The 26,628-nt window shown below is 36.4% G+C and overlaps 2 protein-coding genes across 2 annotated transcripts in view; one reads left to right on the top strand and one right to left on the bottom strand.

The window, feature by feature from the left end:
• The window catches only part of LOC131682866 (angiotensin-converting enzyme-like), a 92,520-nt gene that overhangs the window by 48,910 nt on the left and 16,982 nt on the right, over positions 1–26,628 (bottom strand). The gene's annotated exons all lie outside the window — the stretch shown is intronic.
• On the top strand, positions 469–12,488 carry LOC131682865 (angiotensin-converting enzyme-like). The gene is made up of 3 exons (XM_058964634.1): positions 469–599; positions 690–830; positions 12,052–12,488. The coding sequence occupies exons 2-3, from the start codon at positions 733–735 to the stop codon at positions 12,371–12,373; spliced, it is 420 nt and encodes a 139-aa protein (XP_058820617.1). The 5' UTR covers positions 469–599; positions 690–732; the 3' UTR covers positions 12,374–12,488.

Raw genomic sequence — 26,628 nt, forward strand, 5'->3', positions numbered from 1 at the left:
CTTTGATTTATGCTCGTCCAAACGATCTATCTTACTACAAATCTCTTCATCTCTATTGGGGCCCAGTAGTCTGTGTACGTTTTGTCGGCACTTAACGCAGCAAGGGTTCTCAGATGCCAATAGCTACTTACATATTTCCGAGAGAAGCAAAAAAGTTTCAATTAAAGGGGTGTGCATGTCGATTTGTACACATCCATCGTTGATACCAAATAACCAAACAGTGGCTATTCGATTTGATCAACTATTATAGTGACTGAAAATGATTTTCATGGTCAAAACTTATCTTGCTAATAGCGTGAACTACGATCTAGTTCGTGGTGCACGAAGTTTGAATCGCTACTGTATCTACACGCAGTCGTCGCTGGTTGATTCTGTTCTCATCGCACTGTATCCTATTATTTACTATTGCAAGATTTGTCTAAAAACTCTAGCCAATTTGTGTAGTGCGTTTTTGGTACCCAAACCAAAGTGTCGGCGGTACGGCATCTGTGTGAATGAGTGCAAAAAATATAGCGCTAATAGTTGCTAAATAAGAGCGACGACGCAAGTTGAGAAATTCCGCGGCAGCGTCGTTGTTTACAATCTTGTCGAGTTGTTTGGTACGATATTATGCTTCACAGCCCATAAAAACCTACCATTTGCATATGGCTAACTTTTTCTTGTTTTCTTACTGTTTTGCTCATTTTCAGATACTTCTTCTCCAACGTACTCCAGTTTCAGATCCACCGCGCAATGTGTACGGCCTCGCGGCAGTACGATCCACTCGACCCGAATAAACCGCTACACAAGTGCGACATTTATCGCCAACCGGCGGCGGGAAATATTCTCAAGTAAGTATTGTTGCCTGTCGGTGAGCATGTGGAAACATTCTTGGGGGAAGCATTGACTATCCACGTGGACGATTAATCTGTATCTTTACTCGTGCGCAGTTTGCTTTAGTGCAATATTTCAAAGTGAGTGTCTTATTACTCAATTAAAATGTTAGTGGTGATGATGTTTATTTTGGGCATGAAAAACTACTAAATAGTATCATTCTACGCTATAGTAATGTAAACAGGGTATTCTTGAAGTACTGGATAGTATGATATGAAGCATCAAATTTTACATGACAGCATCATGATACAACTAACATTTTCGATCAGCTGGCAATTAAAAAATCCATATGGATTAGGGTGGCAGTTATTTTTGCGATGTTAGAATTTTGTCCATCGCCGGTCAAAAAATTAATCAAGTTATCAATACAAAAATTGGCGAAATTTGAACGAAATTGGACCATATTAACACGTGTCCTGAAGCGATTGGAGTTTTATATGGGAATTACATTTTTTTTCGTACAACTTTTATGGAATTTCACAAGTTTGTTCAAAGTGATCGATAAAAATTTGAAACTTGGTAGAATTAGAGCATCCCAAGAAAATTACTTCGGTTCGAGTTCTGCGATATTACTAAACCGTCTTCGACCCTGACTTGGCAAGCGATAACTTCATTACTTACTAAAGGGAAGTCACTTCGATTGAAAATAATTGATTAATCATAAATCACATCTTGGAAGTCACTATTGTACTATCTTATTACAAGCGCCATTTAGCACTTTTCGAGAAACCCGATTTTTAAAATTTGAGATTTAATATCTTGCAAAATTATAAATAGTGAAAATAATTCTAAAACGAGAATCGATTCTTCTATCTATTCTGTATTAATCCCTCAATTATTACGATGATTGGTTGAGTATAATGAGAATTTTTACTTAAAATCACTTACACATTTTTGCTCATATCTACGTTATTATTTGGTCTAGAAAAAAACGGCGAGGTGAATTTTGAAAGTAGTTGGTAAAATTAGTAATTTTTGGTGGCAGTGAATAAATTAACCGTCGAAGTATACTTTAAAAATAATGACTTTAAAATGTTTTTGGTTTTCTCATAACGTTTTGCAATCGCTCCAAAAATCGATTTGTTAACCGAGGGCCGTACGGCAGAGTTTTATGTACAATTCAACTCTGCTTGCCGCGGTCGGAAAATGTATGTATGCGTGTGTATGTATCAAATAATATCACTCACTTTGCTCATAGATGGCTAGGTCACTTTAAGTAATGGTACACACCAAAAAATTATGAATTTTATCATTGACGTAATTGCAAACATGACACAATTTAACAACCCGTAATTCTCGAAATGACGAAACATTACCGTGTTCCGTTTAATTATACATGAAATATATACTTTACATGCCCAATGACATAAAATTACACTTACTGCCATTGAAAACAAACGCCATATGTTGAGTAAAATTACACGATTTACAAAAATCAACGTCATGTAAAATTAAAACCAAACGTAAAACTAAGTCATTTTTGATGCTCGTATATGTCAGGGTCAGGAGACGTAAATTTACAAGATTTTTTCTAGGTGTGTAGGCTCAAATGAAAGCTGTAACTGATACCACAATGTTAACTAAATTATTTTGTATAATTGAATTGTATGTTGCAATATGTTCTAAACTGCTTTGATATATAACTTCATCTCACTGGTGCCCAATCAAACTCACTTTATCAATATTATCCAAGGAAGCTTCGGGGAAAGAGCAGGTTCCTGAATTAAATTCACATGTGCTTCTCAGATATGTTTTACTTGCTTTTGACAAAATTAGTCTCAAATGAAAGTTATCCAGCAAACCAGCAATCGTATATGAAAGATTAAAATAAATTACAAATAATGACAGACTAAATCAAAATTAGAAATAGTGCACGCAAAAATTATGTTCTATTGTACAAAGTTCACATAAAATGCAAATCTAAGATCGAAATGCAATGTTAACTTAATATTATTTATGAGTGCACTCCAATTTAAAACAAAATTGTAAATCCAGCATATTTATAACAGTTTGGAAACATTGTATATGAATCAATTTGAAATTGGATTAAACTGCAAAGCTGTTGATAAAAATGGTCATCTCTTTATAACACTTCACAAATTCTCTGTTTAGCAGAGTTGAATGTGTACGCAATAATGGATGTACGCATTACTTATTAAGAACATATGGCTTGTGAAAAGCATGTCGGTTGTTATTAAACGGGTATAGAAAAATCAAAAACCTAAGAGCATTTACGTGAGCCCAAGTGTTATCTTCGCTAGAGATGCAACGATAGACTTAAATCCCTTTGTACATACGTATATCGATCAGCCATAAATGTTTGATTATTGCTAATCTTTTCTAATATCCACACCATTATTTTTAGTCATGATAGAGCCAATATAAAGTAAATTTTAAGCAATCAGATGTTTCGGTACTAAAGAGTGTAGAGTGCTAAAAATAAATTGAAGTAGCTTTCCCTTACTGTCCCATCAGCAGTCGTACATACTATTTTACTGAATACACCATGTTCAGAAACTCTAGCGAAATCGTCTTCGAGCATCAGCGGCTTCCGGAGGGTTATAAAATAAAAATTGAATTGAAAATATCACGATAAGTAAATTTTACAATCAATTAGTGGTGGCATTTATATACAAAAAATGGAATTACAGTAAATTTCTTTTCGGGGGCATTTGTGGAAAAAAATGATTTTGATTCTTGTTTGATATATAGTCGACCGTTTAGAAATTGCATTTGTGTCATGGCAAATCGCATGAACTTTGCAACAAAATCATTAAGCGAAATACTACCTATTAAATTCCATATAATGGTTTAGTACATTCAAGTACCATATTTAGATTGGAATATTATTTCTAAATCGTAATCACAAAGAGATAAAAATGATCAAATATAGACGTGGTTCGAAAGCGTATAGATTGATGAGTACATAGCGGCTAAGCTGGCAATACGAAGATCTCAGGATCGAAACTGGCAGTAACTGGTAGCAGGTGATTTTAATAATTGATATTCAGAAAATATTAACTTCAACTTATGAAACATCCAGTAGTATAGTATAGCAGGAATTATGGAAATTTCATCTTGATTTTTTATTTTTATGATATTTATTTAAAAAAATACTCCTTGCTACCACAAACTATCTGAATGCAACTCACTAAGATTTATAAATCATTGAGGATATTTAGTTGTATAAATCTTCATGTGTTATTGTAAAGTTGATTATATACAAACCCAAATCAAATTTCTTCGTAAGTCAAATAGTTTTACTATTTATCTATTTATTTATTTATTGGAGCAGGAAAAACCCGGACTCGCGAAGTAGGCGCCGTGTGAACACGGACGTCAATTTTTTTCGTGCGTAGTTTTTCTTAAGAATAGGGGATTTTTGTGCCAAGTTTTCATTGATTGCAATCTGTATTTTGAGACAGATTTTCTCATCGGCAATGAGTTGTTTAGTAATTAAAATTAGGTCAGAGTGTGGATGTGTGTACCAAACAAACAAAAGTTTCGGTCCTGTTGCTTATTCGCTGCAGGAAGGACCCGCTTTAAAAGGAGGATGCATCAATGAAGTGCGAAGCGGTTTCCATCTGCGGGATCAGACTATGGAGGCCGGAATGGGGCCATTGTGTAACTCCGTCAATAGGATAAGCCTTTAGCCAACATGAAGCAATGAATTAGCAATGAAGAACTCAAGTTAATATCAATTCAAAGCAGCATACTGGTGAGAGCGTTTTATGTTATCCTTGTATGACACTTTTCCGTTTATTTCTAACCACTCATTTAATCGAAAACTTTTCTGCAGATGCCTCTCATCAACTGGCGCACATCTTCAGCTACGAAGCCTTGTAGAATTTAGTCCCGAGATTTCTTTGAAATCGACTTCTGCAAGAGTTTCATTGTCGTTCCATTGTGTTTCGTCAGGGTTGTTCCGTTTCTGGATAACATTTCCAGGCCTTGGGTTTGGTTACAAAGAGGCATTTTTGTGCATTGTCAATGACAGTTGTTTGGTGAACCGGACATTAGCTCACCTGACTGCTTCTAGTAATGGTATTTTTGTTTTTACCTAGTGTTATACCGGTGTAGTGCAAAACAGCAGTAGGCTGATTACATCCAAGTTTGAATGAGTGAATTTCCGATGACAACTGTGTCAAAAACGAAAATGACATACGAGTCAAAAGAAATATTATCGATCCCGCTTACCAACATTTGTTTTTTCTATCCCAATCTATGCGCGAACGGAGGTCTTAGCGAAATTAACGTACTTTATATATATATTTTTTATATAATTTAATTCCATTATGTTTAAGTAAAATTAAATTGTAGGAAGACATATATAAAGTGTTTTTTTATTTCAGGGTTTGAGAGCGAGTAAAGGCGCTTTAGCCTAGGCTTATTGCCAGGGCAAGGTGTAAACAAAGATAAACTCAAGATTACTATGTCCTATATAAAACATTCCGAAAAGATGGTTCAGTAACCGTGAACCGGTGAACTCAATAATAGTATGCTTTTGCTGCCCCCTCATTAATAGTCGTCGATGATTATTTGAAAGCATCTGCAAAATGCTATGGTTACAACTCAAACAAAGTTGGAAAAATTCTTGTGCAGTATGTCAACATGGTGTCGAATTGTTACGTAGAGGCAGAATGCATAGTATAATAACTGGATAGACTGAATAAACAGTGCAACTGAATGAATTTTCCGGACATGGGATAACCAGAGCTGTTGCAGATCGGTTCGTATCCTAAACGGGTAATGTACGTTGAAATTGAAAATATTTACGCTCAATTAAACCTTCATTTGATTCGCATGCAAAATATAGTGCGAAGCCTTGAGACAAGATTCCATGAAACATGAGCAATAGCAATCGAATAGATATTCTCGATTTTTTCCACATTAGTGATAATAACAATCAAATTGAGGCGAATGACCCTAAGGTTAAAACCTCTATAATCAAAATATAAAAAAAAACATCCAAATTATTCATTCAATAATTATCAAGCTATAAGTACTTCAAGGTTTGTTTTTTAGCAGCTGAAAAATCGGGTAATATATTCACATCAACATATTGTCATAGATACGACGCAAAGATCCACGGCGGTGTTACCCAAAGCCTCGCTTTGATTTGTTTAGCTGTTAATCTGACGATGAACCGAGTTTAACGAAGGGTCTTATTTGGATGGTACATGAGAAATCTCTGACCACTCTATCTTGAGTTTATCTTTGGTGTAAATACCTCTGTCCCATCCCAAAGGATCAAAGGAGTGACATTAACCTTTTTAGCCTAGTCACTTCCACCAATTTATTACAACCCCTTTAAAATGAAACGGTCGGTACGGTTGTCCTCGTTTCTTCCTCCTTTAAGAATCAAAATAGGTCGTTAATTGAATTATTCATTAAATGAATAATTTAATTGCCGTCTAATTTTGAAATACCTTCAAACCCAACTCTGCACAGTAGGCGTGGCCGTTTTAATATTTGCGACATACGAAAATATGCTTCAAATATTAATATTGACAAGAAAAACACTACAGAATAACTGCAGTGTTTTCCAGGATGCTTTTCAATACTGGCTGTGTAAGGGTTAGAATAGAATAGAATAGAATAGAATTATTTATTGAAGCAGGAAAAACCCTCTTGAGATGAGAAAACATAAGCATTTTTTCTGAAATGGGCGCAAAACCTCCTCGTCTTTTCGTACCAACAAATATGACATAATCCAAATGATTCATAATTACTTATAGCTATATAAATTACATACTAAAATAACACACCTTATCTAATATTATAATAACAATAAGCGTTACGAACTATATATTAAACTACGGGTCATGCTTTTAAAATAACACTGTATAGACGTCTAAGGGAAACACGGGACAAGTTAAAGTCTAAGGACATGTAGCACTCGTTGAAAATTTTGCACATGCTTACCATCGGTTCGTTGAACCCATAATTTGTTCTAGCAATGGGTGTAATGAGAAAAGAGTAGGCCCGGAGCGTCCTATACTATACCGATTTGTACGTATACGGCGTCCAGTGGACGCCGTCCACATAGAAGGAATCTGTGCATTTTGTACAATAAATTTATATCGTTTAAGAGTACAGATAATTAGTTTGCAACTTATTAAAATGAATCAAAATATTAGCTGGGTACAGCAATCCAATGGACTGTTATTAAATTTCTTGCGGATCGGAATTCTGGTTCCTGTGTTACGGGTTTAAATTATCGGTTGCACTTGAAATTACCACATTCGTCGGTCATTATATCTACAATAAAGAAAGTGGGTTCTATTTTGTTTTAATTATTGATTCAGATCACTGGTTGCAAATGAAAATCTTCTTGACTACACAGACCACAGTAGAAGGTTCTGAAGTAACCAATGAAGTGACAAAGTTCCGAAATTGAAATCAAGCCCATTTCACAAAGATGGCTGCTTCAACTCTCAAATCAACCCCATTGATAGCAACCTAATTTCATTTGGATCGAAGTACTAAGTCCGGTGTTACGAATTAAAAAGTTCGACCACACGTGAATTTCCCATGTAACCTGAACCTTATATTCTGGTCATGAGAACATTATTCAAATTCCCATATAAATTGATACTCTACATAGGGAGAGGGATATTAGTAGAAAGTAATTCGGAAATCAAATTATGGTTTTCAATTCCAAATGTTTTTCAAATGCATGAAATTACGAGATCATATGTAATCTCAAAAATACAATTTTTATGAAAATCTACTTGTATGTGCCTTTTTGTGATTCTCATATTCTCATATAAAATTTCTCATAAAGGAAGGTTATATAGCTGTTCAATATTTGACCTCCTTCTCGAGGTTCGGATAACCAAATCTTGTATACCATTCGACTTTTGGCGTCAATTTGTGGATATTAATTTAAAGGTCAAACTTGCCAAGAGGGGTAGGGGAAACCGAGGAGATTTGAAACAGAGAAGAGTTGAAACAGTGCCCATTACTAGCGAAACAATACCGTTAGGGGTAAAACAATTATGCATTTGTTTTATTTATATCGTATCTACAAACCCTCCGATACATGCCAACTACGTTAAATGAGTGGTTGAGTATTTACGGTAAACAAACTACAAAAAAGGAGCAAAAGTAAATTGCGTTATTTTCTTCAAATTGGTATAAAGAGGATATTAAGTGATGTTCGATCATGAAAATATCACTATTACGCAGTGAAAGTGTTAGCATTTATGAATTGTATGCGTTTATTTCTATCTTTGCGATGTATAAATTGTAAATTGTGGATCAAGCCTTTCTTCTAGACCATCTGAATAGACAACAGTGATCAACGTTCTCAATTTTTTAGATCTAGGTCATTTAAAATCACGGAATATGCATTTGTTCTAATTGTTTACTCCTATTAGCTTGTGCATCTTGGGGCAAAGTGACATTAACCCAAAATGAACTAAATACTACCGACATGGATACCAAATTACCCGTTTTCATAAACCGGTATCACTTGCAGTCATAAATAGTATAACTGGTCATATCAACCAATTTAAAAAATGGGGAAATGGTTGGAAAATAATATATAACTAAATATATGAAAAATGGGTATTAAATTTCTTTATTTTACAGTTATAGATAATTAGTGGTTATGTGAAGTATCTTACTGTTATTACTATTGGGATAAGTGCTGAAATTCCTGTATTTGTAACCAAAATCTAACATTAATTTTCAAAACAAGTGTCAGTTTATACATAGATATACACTGTGAAAAATAATGATAAAAATGCATGTTATTTTAAGGAATTATCCTAGTATGAACGAATAAAAATAAAACAATTGTAACATTTGATGCTTTATAAAACTTCTTGATAATATTTAAAATAATTTGTTACTTATTTCAACTCACATTCAACTTACCTCGGTATGAAGAGAGTTGAAACAAAGAGAACGCTGTTAAAAAATCAATATATTGATGCTTTGTTATTGATTTGCACCAGTTTTTCTAATGTAATTTGATAAAGCATAAACAGAAGTAAGAAATTAAAAAAAGCAATCATCGAATTACAGTTTTTGTCGATTTATTTAACAAAAACAAAAAAAAATTGTTTCAACCCTCCTTGGTCTCCCCTACATGCAATTTCAGGAAAAGAATTTGTATTTTTGATGCCAAATATCTTTAAAATGCATAAAATCAATACTATTTCTTAAAAAGGACTTCTGTAAATTTTAATGAAAAATCCAACTCTACCCTTCGCAAAAGAACTGCAAAAGTTTATTGCGTTGAAGTTATGGCAAATTGCGAGAATTCAGCAAGACAAAATTTCGTTTGCCAACCTGTTAAACCTTGTGAAGAATTAATATGGAAAAATCAACTGGTGTAATATCAAATGCAATTTTTGCTTTTCTCAGGGATGTTATGCAATCACTCTGAAAATCGATAGCCTATTTTATGTACGATAGGTATTCTGGAATTTTAACATGGGCATTGTTAGGGGTGTGTGGTGAAATGTGGGAGTTAGGTGTTAGGCTAGGTCCTACGATGATCTATTTTGCTGTCAGTCATTTTCATCACCAGAGATGGGTTGCCAGATGCGAAGCAACTGGGACAACACGTACGATTTGCGCACGAGAAGTATTTGTCCGCAACAATTCGGCTTCGTTTCTGGTTTTGGGCGTATTCCAATATTACAGTCTCACCGGTTCATCTGGAATAATTATCTCGATTTGCAGAATCTCAGTCTCAAAGTTGACCTCAATCATTCATGATTCTTTTTTTAGCAGTATTTTCCAAACTCCAATATAGATTTTGATTTGTTTATATTGGTTCCATGTATTCTAAAAATTTAATGAACATATATCGATTATAACTTACCAAGTAATCCTACTGTTCATGAATGAGAAAGATAATATTGCACCACTAGGTAGATTAAAACATTCAACATTGAACAAAATTGAAAAAGCTATTTCGCAAAAGCAATCATGCTTAGGAGTTTTTCTTGATATTAAAGCTGCTTTTTTCCATTTTGGAAGCTGCACGAGTACCTACATATACCACGAACCGGATACACACAATGCTTATCAATTAATATCTGTGCTTATCCTTAAGATAAGTAGAGATAAGGAAACTATGTGTCTGCGGATGTCCTCAAGGCGGTATGCTGTCACCACTTCTATGAATCCTTTGTCGCCGATGGCTTGTTGAGGAAACTTAATAAGCTTGGAATTCGGATCTATACTTTCGCCGATGATTATCATATAAAGATCACCGGTATTAGCATTAATACACTTTTTGATTTAATGCAGCAAGCCTTATTGGTGTCCGTGCATGGTACTGAACCGGCACGGAAATGGATCGGATAGTTGTAAATAGTGCTTAAAGCTACCTTCCGTGACACATTGAATTCTAGATCCGCAGGAGTAAAGTGTTTTGATATGTTCCAGTTGGTAGTAGGGATGGTCACACCCGGAGATCGGCTGTAATCTTTTTGAGTACCAAGCAATTGAGAGGAAAGGAATATTCGCTCTCTCTCTTGATCTGACTTCGGACGATGCTGAACAAATTACACGAATTTGAGATTCACCAACACCGAGAATGGGTTGATTAATACGATACCGAGCTATTCCGAGGCGGTCACTCATCGGACTGCATTGTGAGCCACTATCTAAGAGAGCTCGAGCCAAATGTTCTTTACCACTCATATTTAAATAAAATTATCAGCCTTTATGAAATCGCGAATTTGAACTTTCAAAAACTGATAGCAAAAACGCCCAAAACTTTGAAATATACTTTTGCAAGTTAATTAAAACAATTTCCAAAATTTTGTTTTAGAGAATCCACCACTGTGCGTTATCTGAATTGTAATGGCGTTCACCGTTCGTCGTTCACGTGGCATCAAACTTCATCAGTTATTAATAATGAGCAATAAATTTATCAAGATTTTTATGTCAGATTCAACCTTCTTTGCGAGTGCAAAGAAGGTGGAATCAAGAGGTTCTTGATTGTTTCTTGTTCTTGTTCTTCTTCTTGAACTATCTTCTTCAGCGTTTTTGTTTTTTGTTCGTGGTGCTGGTTGTTGATTTAGAGGAACTAGGCGCAATCGTTGTTGAGTGTCTATTTTTACTGCATAATGTGCGTTAATTGATTTAGCAACCGTTTGCGAATAAAGTAGAGTTATGTGTTTTGACTTTGTGTTCTTACAGCATAACGGACCGTCTTGTCTGTTATTTAGAAATAAAAATCACTCGATTTGTGTGAATTTAGTTAATGCTCTACAGCCGCAATTACCGCAACTACGCCGAACACTAATTTTTTTAAATAGTTCATGTTTTATCCATTTAAATCTCCAATAACAATAAAGCTTTATTCAATACTCTTTTGTAACATAAATGAATCATTCAACCTAACTACTAATGCCACGCGCTCCCGCATATCACTCATAATCTGCCGTCGTTCGCAGACAAGCTATATGAAATTCGCACTGCATACCAATTGGACGGCATCCGCTAAAAGTGCACCGTCCGATCCGTCCGCTGCAAAAACTGTCAGCGCAACGGTGCCGTTGCAGTGCAAAACCAAGAAGAGTGTCATCAGAGCACAGAAATGACTTCAAATTTGAAGTTGTACAGAAGCAGAGAAAAAATATGACCACTATTGATTGAAAATGTTTTGCCGCTTGTCGTCCTTCAACGCAGCCGTGATTCTCATCGATTCCATTTATACTATAACATATGGGAATGTTCATATTATCATGAGTGATAAATTGGATAAATTGCTCTATTAGGTAATTGTTTTATTTAAAGAAAACTTTGTAATGTGCCTATCATTGTCACAATAATTTTAAATTTCATCAAGAAGTGTTCTTTTGTTGAACATCCCCGATGAAAGAAGACAATTTCTTCATCATCAACACGCTGCAAACGACGCGACGGCAGCCCACTTGGGGGGTACTTCTTCGAGTGATGGGTTTGCAGTTCAGAATTACGCAACCAGCAGCGACGGTCCCCGCGGCATAAAACGGTCCGGTCAAACTCCACAACATCAACAAGTTGCGACCATTTCATCATCCATTCATTGCTAGCCGGTCGAAGTCTATTTTATACCATGAAACATGATCTATCGCAACTCCATTTTCTCATTTGACTTAGCACCATCAGAACCATCGAGGCTAATGTATGCATTTTCTTCTATCCCTCCCGTTCCCTTTTCCGCAGACAACTTATGGAGCGCGGCGCATCTGAACCGTGGCAACAGGTACTGCAGGAGGTAATCGGCGAGGGCCGGCTGGACGGGACGGCACTGCGGGAGTACTTCAGACCCCTGGAAGAGTGGCTGCGAAACGAGAATCTCCGCACGAACGAATTCGTCGGCTGGATCTACGATGGGGACTATTGTAAGCACAGCATCGAAACGGCCAACCTGCAGGTCTTTGGTGGTTTCTACAATGCGGGAGTACGGCTGCAGCTGAATGCAGCGGTGATAATTGCAGCGTATCTGTTCGTGCAGACATATTTGTATCAGTGGCGGGTGATTTGATCTTGTGAAAAGTGGCATTTTGTTTGCGTTAAGTAGATTTCTAGCCGTATGTAAGTTAGTGGTCACAGTGAATATTTTTAGGCTTTCGTTGAATTAAATTAGCTTGTTGATTCGATGCATATTCAGAAATTGTTTCATTCTAGACTTTGCTTAAGTCGACAAGTCATCGTCATCAGCTTACAGCTGGATAGATTGAGTTTAACTTTAATCATAGATTGACTGCATGGGCGATCTCAAAACGCGTTTTGATAACAATTTGACGGCTGTCGCAAATCTCCTCGGACAAGACATGCTCATTAATGTTGTCTTAAAACTAGATGTCAAACTCGGAATAGTTTTGCCATAAATTTCATTACTTTATAGTTCTACATTGCTGTGTACGAGTTCATTGCCGTTTGCCAGGAAACGCATACTCAATCACGCACCCCGTTTTATAAATACGCAACAACTAAATCTAATAATCACATATTTACGACTCTCGCATATCACCGCCAATCTGGCTCAATTTATTAAATCTCGAGACGGCAACTACCGGAGCAGCAGTGAGCTCAGAAAAAAAAACCCCGTCAATCCATTCGGTCCTCTAGAATGAACATCTCCTTCCAGTTTCGGTGTCTCCCAAGTCGACTTCCTGATGACTGCCTTTAGTTTTAAGCGGCTAACGAGCAATCGCCGCGTAACCGCACTTTCCACCACTGCTTGCTGCGTCATTAGTTTGAGTCCCGCTTGGCGAAACGCACGCTACAGAACGACAGAATCTCACGGGATGACCATAAGTAGCGAACGGTTGGAGGCTGATTAAGTGATGCTCGAGCCGGTGCATGACTGATGCTCGGATGCAGCTTATGACTGTGTCTACTAGAATTGCATGTCACATGAGTAATAAAGCGACACATGACAGTGACCTCCAGGGGCGACAGACGGGAGGAATTCAGCAACTGCGCTGAAAGATCAAGTGTATGTATATCGGAATCAACGAGTTCAAGATTAGCGACACAACAAACTGTCGACAAATCTGGGATCTGTCGTTTTATATCCTCGTCGCTGCTAGTTTAGTTCACGATCAGTTACTTACGGTGCAGGATGAAAGTGAAATTCTGAGTAGGTGTTTTCAATGTACAGTAGCGATGAGAACTGAATTAGCGAAAGGTTGTGCAATCGACCGTTTCAGATAGTGGAACAGTTAAGTGATATTATTACTATTATTGATTGCGTCGAAAAAAATAGTGCCTCAAGTGCAGGATAGTAATTTGAGTGAATTCGTTCAAAAAGAAAAAACACCGAGTGAAAAGACGTTGTTACACTGTCAATATGAAAGAAGCAATGTGACAACGATTATCAGCATCATTATCGTAATCATGATCCGAGCGATCCGCGGAACCAGTTTATCAACGATTTTACAGTGGACGGTGCTCGGCCTAATTGTTCAGTTTGCAAAAGGATCTTATGCAAGTGACGATCACGTTTGTATACGTTATGAAAGGTAAGTTGGAATGATTTTCTGGATTGGATGTAACACTTTCAAATTATTTATATAATTAATGTTTCCATCGACAATTATTGATTTCTTTCCAAAAACTTGCTACCAAAACAAATTTCATAACACACTAAAAGGGTCAATGTTTCTATGTCACTGAAACAAACACGATAGAATATGTGGACATAATATGAAAGAAAAACTGTCATACTGTTACCATAACAGATCAATTTATCCACCTGTCATTACATCATATACGCATATAACAAATCCTCCCCATATCCAAAGCAAAGAGCGCGCTGTCTTTGAAACATTGGAAATCCCGCCTTTGAGTGCCGCGGTTCCATCCGCTGCTGCTAATCAGTACTAGTCCCTTCGAATTTGGGCTGACCGGTGAAGGTCTGATTGATTATTCCACGCAATAAACCACGCTCCCTGCTTATGCGGACATTGCTCCGACCGACGACGACGACAACGACACGCTTCAATCAAACTTTGCAATAGACGGCTATATGTGGCCACCGAGTCGCCGGTACTATAATTGCTAAATTACTTAATTCACTCTGCCGCTGGGGCTGAATTGGAGGTGTTTTTCACTGTCAATTTTAATATCATGCATGGGATTTCAATATCAAGTTTACTAATTTGATAATGTGTAGCAATCATACAGGTAATAATGGGTGAAGTCGAAGGGGAGCCTATCTGGAATTCGAATGATTGTCTTACTTTAAACCGAACATCAGATTTTGAACAACATTTTGTGTGTGTTTAAAATATTTGAAAATTTCCCCATGTTGATAAGATTTATACGAATAACAAGCTCTGATATTAGGAGCCAATATCATGTTTTAAATCTATAAAAAATAGGAGAATCTACCAACTGATCGTCGAGCAGTCCAGATGCTTGGCATTGGTTAAAAAAAATTCAATCCAGATAGGCGCATGGGCTGCCTTAAATTGGGGCTGTCGTTCTTCTCAGCTTTCGAAATACTGGACCGATGTTTTTGTCGGGTTTTGTTAAATTGTTTTCGGTTTACTTTTTCCTCGCCGAAACATTTAACAACATAGTTTACAGGGTCGGTGGTAAACCCGTAGCGGCATGTAATCAAATCACTTTTGGAACACCGGTTCGATCGTATATAGCTGGTAAACCGTCCCACCCGGGCAACCTAATGTTATTTGTTTACTGCATGATGCATGCTATGTGGTTTCCATCGGAGTGCTTTATTTCATCCAGACCGGAGATTAGTTAATGGTTAAAAAAAATTTTTTCGCTTCAATATACAAGTCGACCTTCATACTGATAATTATAGCACTTATAGATTTACTTTTCTTATTTATTGTCAGGTCATGTCGTATCTTTCGTACTCGAATTATTTATTTGTTTATTTATTTATTCATTTATTTAATTGTTTATTTATTTATTTATTTATTTATTTATTTATTTATTCATTTATTTATTTATTTATTTATTTATTTATTTATTTATTTATTTATTTATTTATTTATTTATTTATTTATTTATTTATTTATTTATTTATTTATTTATTTATTTATTTATTTATTTATTTATTTATTTTTTTATTTGTTTATTTATTTATTTATTTATTCGTAATAATGTTCGTTACTCTCAATCGGAAAATAGCTATGGTAGTAATAGTATGATTAGGTTGAATTTAATTTGGCTAGAAATTCTAGTTTAAATTTGCTTTTGGTTCTACAAGTCATAATTACTACAGGCAGACCATTCCATTAGACTGCCCAGAAAAATGATGAATTTTTAAAAACTCAATCGGCTTACCACTGAGTCGATTCCTAATCCCACCATGAGTACTTGCACCAAATTTGAAGCAAATCGGACATGTATAGCTACCGGACCAACGTGCTTGAAGTTTATATGGGATTTTTCAACAATTTACATGGAGAAAACCCACTAGCTCGCATTTTCACCGCTAGGTGGCACTGTGTGCATTGTGTTATCACTGTAAGTGAAAATAAGAAAGATAATTTTATTTTTATTTGTTACTGTGTAGAGGTCTCATCTTTTCGTGGGGTTTTTTGTGTATTTATGATTCCGAATAACGTGACACATGAGCGAAAAATATAGAATTTCGAAAAACTACAACAAAGTAGTGATAATTGAAGATGCAATACTCTTGAATATCTTAAAAGATTATATATGTATCGAACATTCGAATTCAAGGCTACCCTCAGTTTGTACAGTTGCATTGCTGTAGAAAACATCTACATTAAAAAAATGCGGTAGTATTAGAGTTTTGAACAAATTCAATTTAGTTTGAACGTCAAGGTGTCCAGTAGCCAAGCATAAACGTTTGAGAGTTCCATAAATTTTTTCGCACTGTATGTTTATAGGAGCATCCCATTCTAGTCGTGATGTTAAAATGACACCGAGTCTCTCTATACGATCTACAAACTGGATTGGTGAATTGTTCAAATATGAACATAGTGAATCAAGAAGAATTTTACACTTCTGTATGAATAAGGCTTTTGTTTTGGATGAATTAATTGATTTAAATTTGCTTGGGGGGGGGGGGGAGGTGGTCGACAAAAATCGTTGATTTGATAAAATATTGAAAGTTCACAAACAAAAACAGTTCAGCGGTTACCATTCCATTCTAAAAATAAGAAAAAAAAAAGAATACCTTCAATATCTTCATAGAGTTTTAAAATGGAATATATCTTACGGTCAACATCAAAAAATTTCGAAACCATCAACTTCGAAGGTTGGTCATCAACTGGTGAATACTTCCCAATGTTCACAAGCTCCTATCTCATGCTTTCTAGTGCGTCTATTGATGACATTTAATCTGTATCCCGGAAACGACTGGGTACTACCGTCTTCTGCAGTAGAAGCGAAATGAGAAGGTGCGAGTGGGCATGTGCGCTATAACCCTTCCGTAGACAGAACTGAATACGTGAGGTGGCAAAGAAACCCCGCGCGGCTGTCCGAGGAGACAGGAGGTTGTGTCAAACCCAACAAGCCGCCCGGAAAACACCACGTTACGAAGAATCAGGAGGACAAGGCGGATCGGAATAATCGATCAAAGCCCACGTAACGAAAAAAGGACTACGATTGAAAACTTGGCACATCGAACTGTAAGTCTTTTTGCTTCCCTGGGTTCGAACGAATCCTACACAATGAGCTGAAAACTCGCAACTTCAAAGACGTAGCATTGTAGTAACTTTGCTTGGCAGGACAGAATGTGTGGAAAAGCGGACATCGCGCGGTTACATTCTACTAGAGCCACGGCACAACAAACAAGTTGGGAATCAGATTTGTAGTGCTGGGCAAGATGCACCAACACGTAATCAATTACCAGTCGATCAGAGAAAGAAGGTGTGTGGATCAAAGGCGTTTTCTACAACTACAGCATCGTTAACGTGCACTGCCCTCACGAAGCGTAACCCGAGAAGGAGAAAGATACCTTTTACGCGCATTTGGAGCCCGCGGCAGAAAGTGAAGCTCCTCATCAGCGACATGAACTTCACCCCTGAGATCACCTGATTAACAAATTTATAACCAAATCGACCACGTTCTAATGAACGGAAAAATTTTCTCCAACATCACAAATGTGCGCACCTTCCACAGTCCGAATATAGATTCGAAATCACCTACAGGCAGATAGGCGATGGAGCATCTGTATGTAGTTATGAAAATTCTACGAGTAGGTAAATCGCTCAAGCAAAGGCTATGTGCCACAGGCTGACATATGAAGAGATACTAATGGAGACCTTCTCACGACCGAGTGCGAGCTGAGCGATAAGTGTATTATGATGAACATCGAAATAGCAGTAGACGACGAGAGTATCGCAAGAATCAGTCTGGGGACATGCGCAGCCGACGACAGATTCCCAGCGCAAGATCTACCGAAGATTCATGAGGTGATCGGCGGGTTGAGGACTGATAAAGCCGCTGGCAATGATCAACTGCCATGTGAGCTGCTAAAACACGGAAGAGAGGCGATGTGTAGAATACTCCGCTAGGTGGTTTTAAAGATCTTGGAGAAACAGATTTTACTGGAAGATTGGATGGAGTAAGTAGTTTGTCCCATCTTTAAAAAGGGTTTTAAGCAGGATTGCTGCAAATAGTTATTGAGCAATCATATTGCTGAATTACCGTTACCAAGCGAGATCGTTGTGAAAACTTATGATATGATTAACGCCCAGCACAGAAGCTCTGGTTTGCTGATGAGAATGCAGAATCCAAAATAGTTTTTCGGCTTGTTTAGATTTATCATCTAACTAGCCCAAAGACTGGTGCTAGTTACTGATGAGGAATCCGAAACGCAAAAAACTAATTTTAAGTTAGGTATTGTGGCCTGCTGCACGAAAAACATTTTTTGCATGCTAATATAGGGTTGTCCGAGAATTAATTTCACTACTCAGCGTTAGATGGATTGAAGCATATTTCAAATGGCTTCTGCCATTCTCATATTTTTTCCTTTTCACATACGCACAACGTATGTTACTCTCGTTGTTAGCTTGCTTCAGAAAACAACTGCGCGTAATTTTGTTTACAGTTGTTTGTTTAGCATTTATTTTAATATGGAGTGCAGAAACTAGCATTATCGTCATATTATGCTATTTTATTCCCGTAAAGGAGAAAAAGCAGTCGATGCTTATAAAGATATATGTGAAGTGTACGGAGTTGAAGCGGTAACTGCACGCGCTTGTCAGTAATGGTTTGCCAAATTCCGGTCAGGAGATTTTTCACTCAAAGATGGACAACGTTCAGGACGATCATCTGAAGTTGATGATCAAATTAAGGCCGTAATTGAATCGGATCGTCATGTAAGTGTTAGAGAAATTGGAGAAAGATTAAAAGTACCCAAATCAACAAATAACGATCATATAAAACGTCTTGGACTCATGAAGAAGCTTGATATTTGGGTTCCACATGAATCTAAAAAAACCTATTTTAATCCACCTAGCGGTGCAATTGTGCCTTTCTCAATCATGAATCACGAGAATGTGTGCGTTGTTTATATTCATTAAAAGCTTTTAAATGCATATATTACATTTTATTATTGTACATCACATGACAACTATTTACAGGAAAATAAATCATTATTCGAGTTCTAAAATTTTGAAGAAGAAAAAACAGCCACGGTAATATTGAACTGAAAATTTTTTTCGGGATAACATAAAATCTCGACGTTTCATGCATTTTAAAGATGTTTGGCATCAAAAATACGAATTCGATTTCTGAAATTTCATGGGGTCCCCCCTTTGAAAAAAAAATTTGAGCTCCGGCTTATATGGGAATTTCATATGTGACCGGACGATTTAGTCTATATTTCCGGCCCCATATAAGCGATCCGTACGAAATTTTATAAACATCTTTGGGGATATTATAGCTATCATTTGGGACTAAGTTTGTGAAAATCGGCCCAACCATTTCCGGGAAACTGATGTGAGTTCGTAAATTTCGAAAGATGGCCGCTTTTCCCGAGCACTTCCGGAACCGTCTATCGTGGTCAATGTAGTAAACGAAAGTTTGGTTGGCCGTCGGTGACCTAGAACAGCAAATTTAAGTTGTTTGAGAGACATTTTAGCGAAATTTTTACCTTTTTACATTTCTTATAAAAGAAATGTATAGAATTCGCTCAAACTTTCAAGATTTTTTCCGAGGCCCGGAGGGCCGAGTCTTATATACCAATCGACTCAGCTCGACGATTTGGGACAATGTCTGTGTGTGTGTGTATGTAACGGACAAATTCTCATTCGTGTTTCTAAGTAATGGCTGAACCGATCTTATCCAAACCAATTTTAAATGAAAGAACTAAAAAACAGTATGAACGCTATTAATTTGTTTTTGATTCTGATGTTTAGTTTTCAAGATATGAATATTTGAATGCGTAAAAATTGCGTTTTTTGCGGTTTTTTAAATTATCTGCCGAAATTGACTATACAGATTAACAATTTATATGTTTTTAGACAGCTTTAACGAATACCTTTCGAACAAGCTATAGATTGTTGAAATCGGACTATTATCAAAAGAGATATTTAACATTAAATGCGGACGAAAGATTTTTATCATTTCCCATTGCCAGAAATATGACCAAAAACATATAATCTATTATTAACGCCAAAACGGCTTATTTTAGGTCAATAGTATCTTCGGAGAATTTAATGGAGGCAATATGACCTTTCTTTTGGTATTGTGCTTTTGCTGATTAATGAGTGAGATATTTTCACAAATTTTCTTGGAAGTGATTATATCGAAATGATGCCTTCAGCAATTTTGTAGCTCTTACTTTTGCGAATAACTTTACTGAAGACTTCAAATATCTATTTTGAATACTTTAAAAGTTATGGCTTGTTGTTTGTGGATTACTCTTTGTCGCCTATTTATTGTTCAATATTGAAATAATCCATTGAAATAAGCCAAACATTATTTCGACAAATCGAATTTTGTATTTCATTTTTCTATCTACAACCGCTAGAAATAATCACCGAACACTTCCAAGTTGTCTGGAAGGAACTTGATAACTTATCAGTACAAAAATGTTCATTTGTGCGAACCTTCTGACTGCATTTTTTCTAACTTATAACCATCGAATCGATCTGAAACATATCGGAAAATGAAAAGCGAAATAAATAACTCCAAGCAACGGCGTAGCCAAGAAAAAGTTTTGGGGTTTAACACCATGCAACCCCCCCCCCCCCCCCACCAGACCCAAAAAAATATTGGATTGAAGTTGAAAATTTATTGATGCAGACTGATTTAATTCAATATTACAATAACAATTATTTGATCCGTACATTGATAACCTGTTGTTGTAAACATCATGAGGACTTTTGATAAATTGTCGGAATGGGGTCCTGATATGTAACTGATCTATTGGTCTTGATTTCACAGTTGTCTAATTGCATAAATATCAAATTCTTGCCTGGAAACATTCCAATAGAAAATTCCAGAGTTCTGTAATCAATCATAATCCTCAGATTTATTTTCAAATTGAGCTTGTTTTTGTAGAAATGTACTGTAATAAGGGTCTTTAGTTAATAGGAAGCGAAGTTCAAATTGATTTAATGTCTATGAAACATAGAACTGCTCACCAAAAAAATGCATAACTTTCAACATTTGCTAAAAATGTTTTTGCTTTTCTCATTCACTCTAAAATTCGTCAATCTAATCCCGACCCGGAGGGCCGAGTGTCATTTGCCAATCGACTGAGTTCGTCGAGATCGGAAAATATCTGTGTGTGTATGTATGTGTGTGTATGTGTATATGTGGAAAAAAATGTAACCTTTGTTAATCAGAGATGGCTGGATCGATTTGCACAAATGAAATGAAAAATTTCAAAATCAAATTTGTATTTTTGATGCCAAATGACTTTAAAATGCATGAAACATTGAGATGTTTGACAAAAATTGACTTTTTTGGACTTTGGTACATTTTTGCCTTTCTAATATAGAAAGGTTATGCAATCACTCTAAAAATCGTCAATCATACCGGCCCGGAGGGAGTATGCAGTGAGGGGTTGCTACTTTAAAATTAAAACTAGTTTAAAATTTCTTAACAAGTTGAAAATGTTCGGCAGGGCCTGGACCTTCCGGATCTTTCTCCATGATCCGCCGCTGGTTTCAAGCGATGTTTCAGTATCACATAGTATCTCAAGATCGTGGCTGTCGATCCGTTGTATGTATGTGCAAATCGTACTGAACATGTAATATTCATTTCCACCATTGTATTGAACATAACCAGCCATGTAATCGTAGTCTGGACAAATGAGAAAAGCACAATTGCACCCACCTAAAACAGGTTTTTTTGGAATGCGTCGAGTTGAGACGAAAACGTAATATGATTAATAACGAGGATAACACTTTCCGAATGTAGAGAGAAATTTATGAAAAATGACGATTTCCATTCGACTCTAGCAGGTTCTGATCGATTTTGATGAGCATTTGATTTTTGTTGTATGACCAATTATATGTATAGGTCAAATGTTCAAAAACAGTAATTTAAGGTTAAGATAGCATCATTTTGAAACCGCCAATTTTGGGGGTTTAGTATCTTCAATGAGTTTTACAAACGTTAAACAGCGCATCATTTGATAAAATAATTTTGACGGTATATCGTCCAAGAAGTATTTATGGTGAATTTTCTCAGATTAATATTCATGATTATAATAAAGTCTCAACAAATTCGCTAAAGACAACACGAACTCTGTTAATATTTTCTGAAAAATTAATTCTGCATAATTTTAAAACTTCAAAAATTACGGTTTCGGAATTATGCCGTTTGGACAGTATGATCGATTTTCACCAAACCGAATTTCTGGCAAGCAAGTAGAAACAAAGTCGTTCTACACTCGTTCACAAGAAACTTCTTCGAATGCTGAATATCTATTATAATACATTGAAACCCCGATTTTATCAGCCAAATATGAACATATGTTTGATGGGCTCTAGCAGACGAACAAGACTGAATTGGAGTAAATCTTTTCTTGCGCATGTTTTCCTTATCATGAAGATGGAAATATGTAAAAATAAAAAGTTCATCATAATCAGAAATAGTTATCAGACTACATCAAGGGACGGGAAGAATATTTTAACAGCTTCAGTTTATTATAAAAAAAAATTAGTCAATGTCCCCATTTTGTCAGCCTAAAATACACCATGAGATAGATAAAAATGGGTCTTTATTGTATGTATTATTCTTTATTGTATGTATTATTTCACATTAATAGGTACATTTCATTTTTGGGGATTTTTTATTGCATCGAACTACAACAATTTTTAGGTAGCTTTCAAGGGGTTATTTTATAGACTTTATCCAAAATTTGGCGAACTTATTCCAATTCGTATACCAATTAATTGGTATACTTAAGGGTTTATATGTTGCAGATGGAGAAAATACTGAAACTTTCAGCTTTTTTCCTACACAATATTACGTAAGCTTATTAAACAATTTTTCCTAATAAGTTTGTGAAAATTAAAAACTATTTGAAATTTTTTAATAGTTTTATTTTTTATTTAACCGTGATTTTTTAATAAATAGTGACCATCGCTTCACAACGTAGTCTATTTTTCATGGCTTGCGGTGAGCACGATCTCTCGAATTGCTGAACTGAAAATGATGGAAGAGAAATTAATTTATAGTATTCTTTACAGATTTAACTCGCCGCGCAGATAGCTCTGAATTAGACCCGCTGGTGCCCTAAGACGATTTCGCTAGGTTTTCAGAGCACTGTGCACCCAGTGCATTAACGCAAGTGACGAAAGGTTATCGAAAAGTTTCGTGAAAATGAAAATTCCAGTAATGATGATGATTTTCCCAAATGGTTCGTTTTCGAGAGGTTTTTATTTGTTCTTTGGCATTAGGATTAGCGATAATAATTCAAATCAAGGATACTACTGGAAAGTCACCTTTAGAAAAAGTCGAAGTCGAAGTAAAATTTGGAACTATGCACGCATGCACTTCAGAGATAGCGTGATATCAGGATCTGCGATTCCATTTCAACGCTTTTTTGTGAAAAGGGCGATACTTACAAATATAAACATAAGGTTTTTTTCATACATGCGAATGAGGGCTTTGAAGCGCAACAAATTAACCTAAAAATTTGGATTCTACGATTTTGCTTTCTTAAACTACAGCAAAAAATACAACGGGCGAAACTGTATTTTTGTTTGTTTATTTAAAGTTTCGCCCTCCACGCTCCATGCAAACAATCAGGGCGATACTTTTTTTGCTAGCAGTTTAGAGGCGAAACTGTTTTTTCGTATTTTTTAGGATTATCAAGCTGATACCAGCTGTAAATAGTAACAATGATCGCTATTGAAAAACCCGGACGAAATCGGTGGTGTATAACTGTAGTTATTGTAAAAAACGTAAGGGCGATACTTCAATGCTGATAGGTGGGACCGAAAATGTAAACAATCGCCAAAGGGGCGATACTATAATTTTGTCAATTTCAATAGCAAAAACAAATTTTAATTTAATAATTTCAAATACTTTATGAAGTTTTGGGTTTCGATCACTGAATCATGCAATCTAGAATATAAAACACTGGAAATATTCACTGTTGATTTTCTTTGAATGGTGTCACTGCTAGTAGTTTTCAAGAAAAAGCGTTGATTTCTTAGTTCTCAGTCGCGTTGGAAATTTGAGTAAAGTATAAACTTCAAATCGATTCAAAAAAAAAATTCGAATTTTTTGGCTCAGTACAATATATAACCCCTTTAGGAAAGTTCAGTTTTCCTACCACAATTTAGATATTTTATTAACAGAGCATTAACAATAATTCGTTGGTATGTCTATTTTATGGGCCATTTTTCGCTTTCCCATTGATTTGGTTTGAGATTTCTAGCACTGATGTTGTCCTATGCTGATTTGAGCGATTCTCTGAGTCCTGCCACTATCCCATGTAGTATGTGTTATCAAAAACATCGCGATGCATCAAGATCTAAATGTTCTCAAACGATACAATATCCGAAGAGAGTGATAAGAGTTATAAGAAATGTCTCATCACACTGTTAGGTGGATTAAAAGCGTTTTTTGCTTTCATCGGAGTATCGGTTTGAATCACAATTTGCTATGTGATCGCACGCCACAACCTATAACTCCGGAACCGGAAGTCGGATCGGGATGAAATTAAATAGCCATTTACGGGGACTTCCGCCGGGGCTTCCGGAACCGATGGTGGTGGCCAATGTGGCCAAATAGACTTTGAATGGATGTTAGTGACCTAATACTACAAATCGAAGCAGTTGTGGTCATATTTTCGAAAAAATTTCACCTCTATGCATTCATTGCAGAATTTATTAAAATCGACATTTTCTGCGTGTTCGTACTCATCACCCTGTAATTCCGGAACCGGAAGTCGGATCCATTAGAAATTCAATAGCAGCCTATGGAAACGTTGCACCTTTTATTTGAGACTAAGTTTGTCAAAATCGGTTCAGCCATCTCTGAGAAAAATGAGTGACATTTTTGGTAACATACACACACGCATACGCACATACACACACATACATACATACACACATACATACATACACACACAGACATTTGCCGAACTCGACGAACTGAATCGAATGGTATATGTCACTCGGCCCTCCGGGCCTCCGTTAAAACGTCGGTTTTCGGAGCAATTGCAATACCTTTCTATTGAGAAAGGCAAAAATTTCACCTTTTTACATTCATCGCAGAATTCGTTAGAATCAAGATTTGCTGCGTGATCGTACGTATCACCCTGTAATTCAGGAACCAGAACTCGGATCCACACAAAATTCAACAGCAGCTGATGGACCTTCCATTTAAAATCAAGTTTGTCAAAATCGGTTCAGAAAATTCCGAGAAACCGATGTGGACAAATAAACAAATTTTGTTTTGTAACCATACTCTTCAACTCGTAATCCGGGACAAGATGTCGGTTGAAAATCAAATTCAATAGCAACCTATGGGAATAGTATACCTTTCATTTGAATCTTAGTTTGTAAAAATCGGTTCAGCCATCTCCAAAAAACCGATGTGGACATTTTGTTAACAAATCCGCACATACACACATACATACATACATACATACATACATACATACATACATACATACATACATACATACATACATACACACATACATACACACAGATATTTTGCGATCTCGATCTCGATTCTGCGAACTGAGTCGAATGTTATATGAGACTCGGCCCTCCGGGCCTCGGTTAGAAAATCGGTTTTTGGAGCAATTGCGTAACCTTTCTATACGAGAAAGGCAAAAGAATAGTATTTAATTAGCTTAATCAGCATGAGTTCAATGTTATCTTCATGTGATTATATTTTGAAATGTTGGTGGAATGGGTTTAAAAGTGGAGGGAATGGGGGGTTAGTAGAGTGGGAGTGGAGGATGCGTCAGAAATCCTTCATCTTATTTTGGTATACGGGGTGGATGAAGGAAATGCGGGCGTGAGGGTGGTCCAAGGGGACGGTAGTGATGAAGGAGGGAGATGTAAGGGAAAGGCGGGGGGGGGGGCGGAGGGGCTCTGATGCAATACTCAGCTGCATATTTTGCCTTCCATTTGAGTCTTGGTTTGAGAAAATCGGTTCAGTCATCACCGAAGAACCGATGTGACTTTATTTGTGGAATATGCCCGGAATTCCGGACTTCCGGAATCGTCGATAGTGGACAATATATTCAAAGAATGTTTGATTGGCAATCAGTGATCTAGATCTGCGATTAGAAGTAATTTGGTGACCATTTCAATAGTTTTTAGCCTCTGAGGTATTACGATTGTACCGATTTATATGGGAAATTCCAGTGTATCCTTACTAACACCCCTGTAACTCCGGAAGCAAGAGTCAGAACAGAATGAAATTCAGCAGCAGTCAATGGCATTACTGTATCTTTCATTTGAAATCAAGTTTGTAAAAATCGGTAGAGAATTCGTTGGGGAATGGGTGTGATATAAGCTTAGGAACTTGGCGGGTTCCCCGGGGGCGTCATGAACTGTCATAGGTGGCCAATGTGGTCAAAGCTGCTTTGATTGATCATTAGTGATCTAGACCTGCAAACTAGAGTAATGTTACATCAATTTTAATATGTTTTACATCATTTGAACATCATGGTGGTACCAGTTTATATGGGAATTTGCTGTGTGACCGCACTCTTCAATCCGTAACTCCGGAACCGGAAGTCGGATCAACTAAGAATTCAATAGCAGCTTATGGGAGCGTTATACCTTTCATATGAAACTAAGTTTGCGAAAATCGGTTCAGCCATCTCTGAGAAAATTGTGTGAGTTTAAATGACAC

The sequence above is a fragment of the Topomyia yanbarensis genome, chromosome 2, assembly GCF_030247195.1.
Source record: "Topomyia yanbarensis strain Yona2022 chromosome 2, ASM3024719v1, whole genome shotgun sequence".
NCBI classification, from domain to species: domain Eukaryota; kingdom Metazoa; phylum Arthropoda; class Insecta; order Diptera; family Culicidae; genus Topomyia; species Topomyia yanbarensis.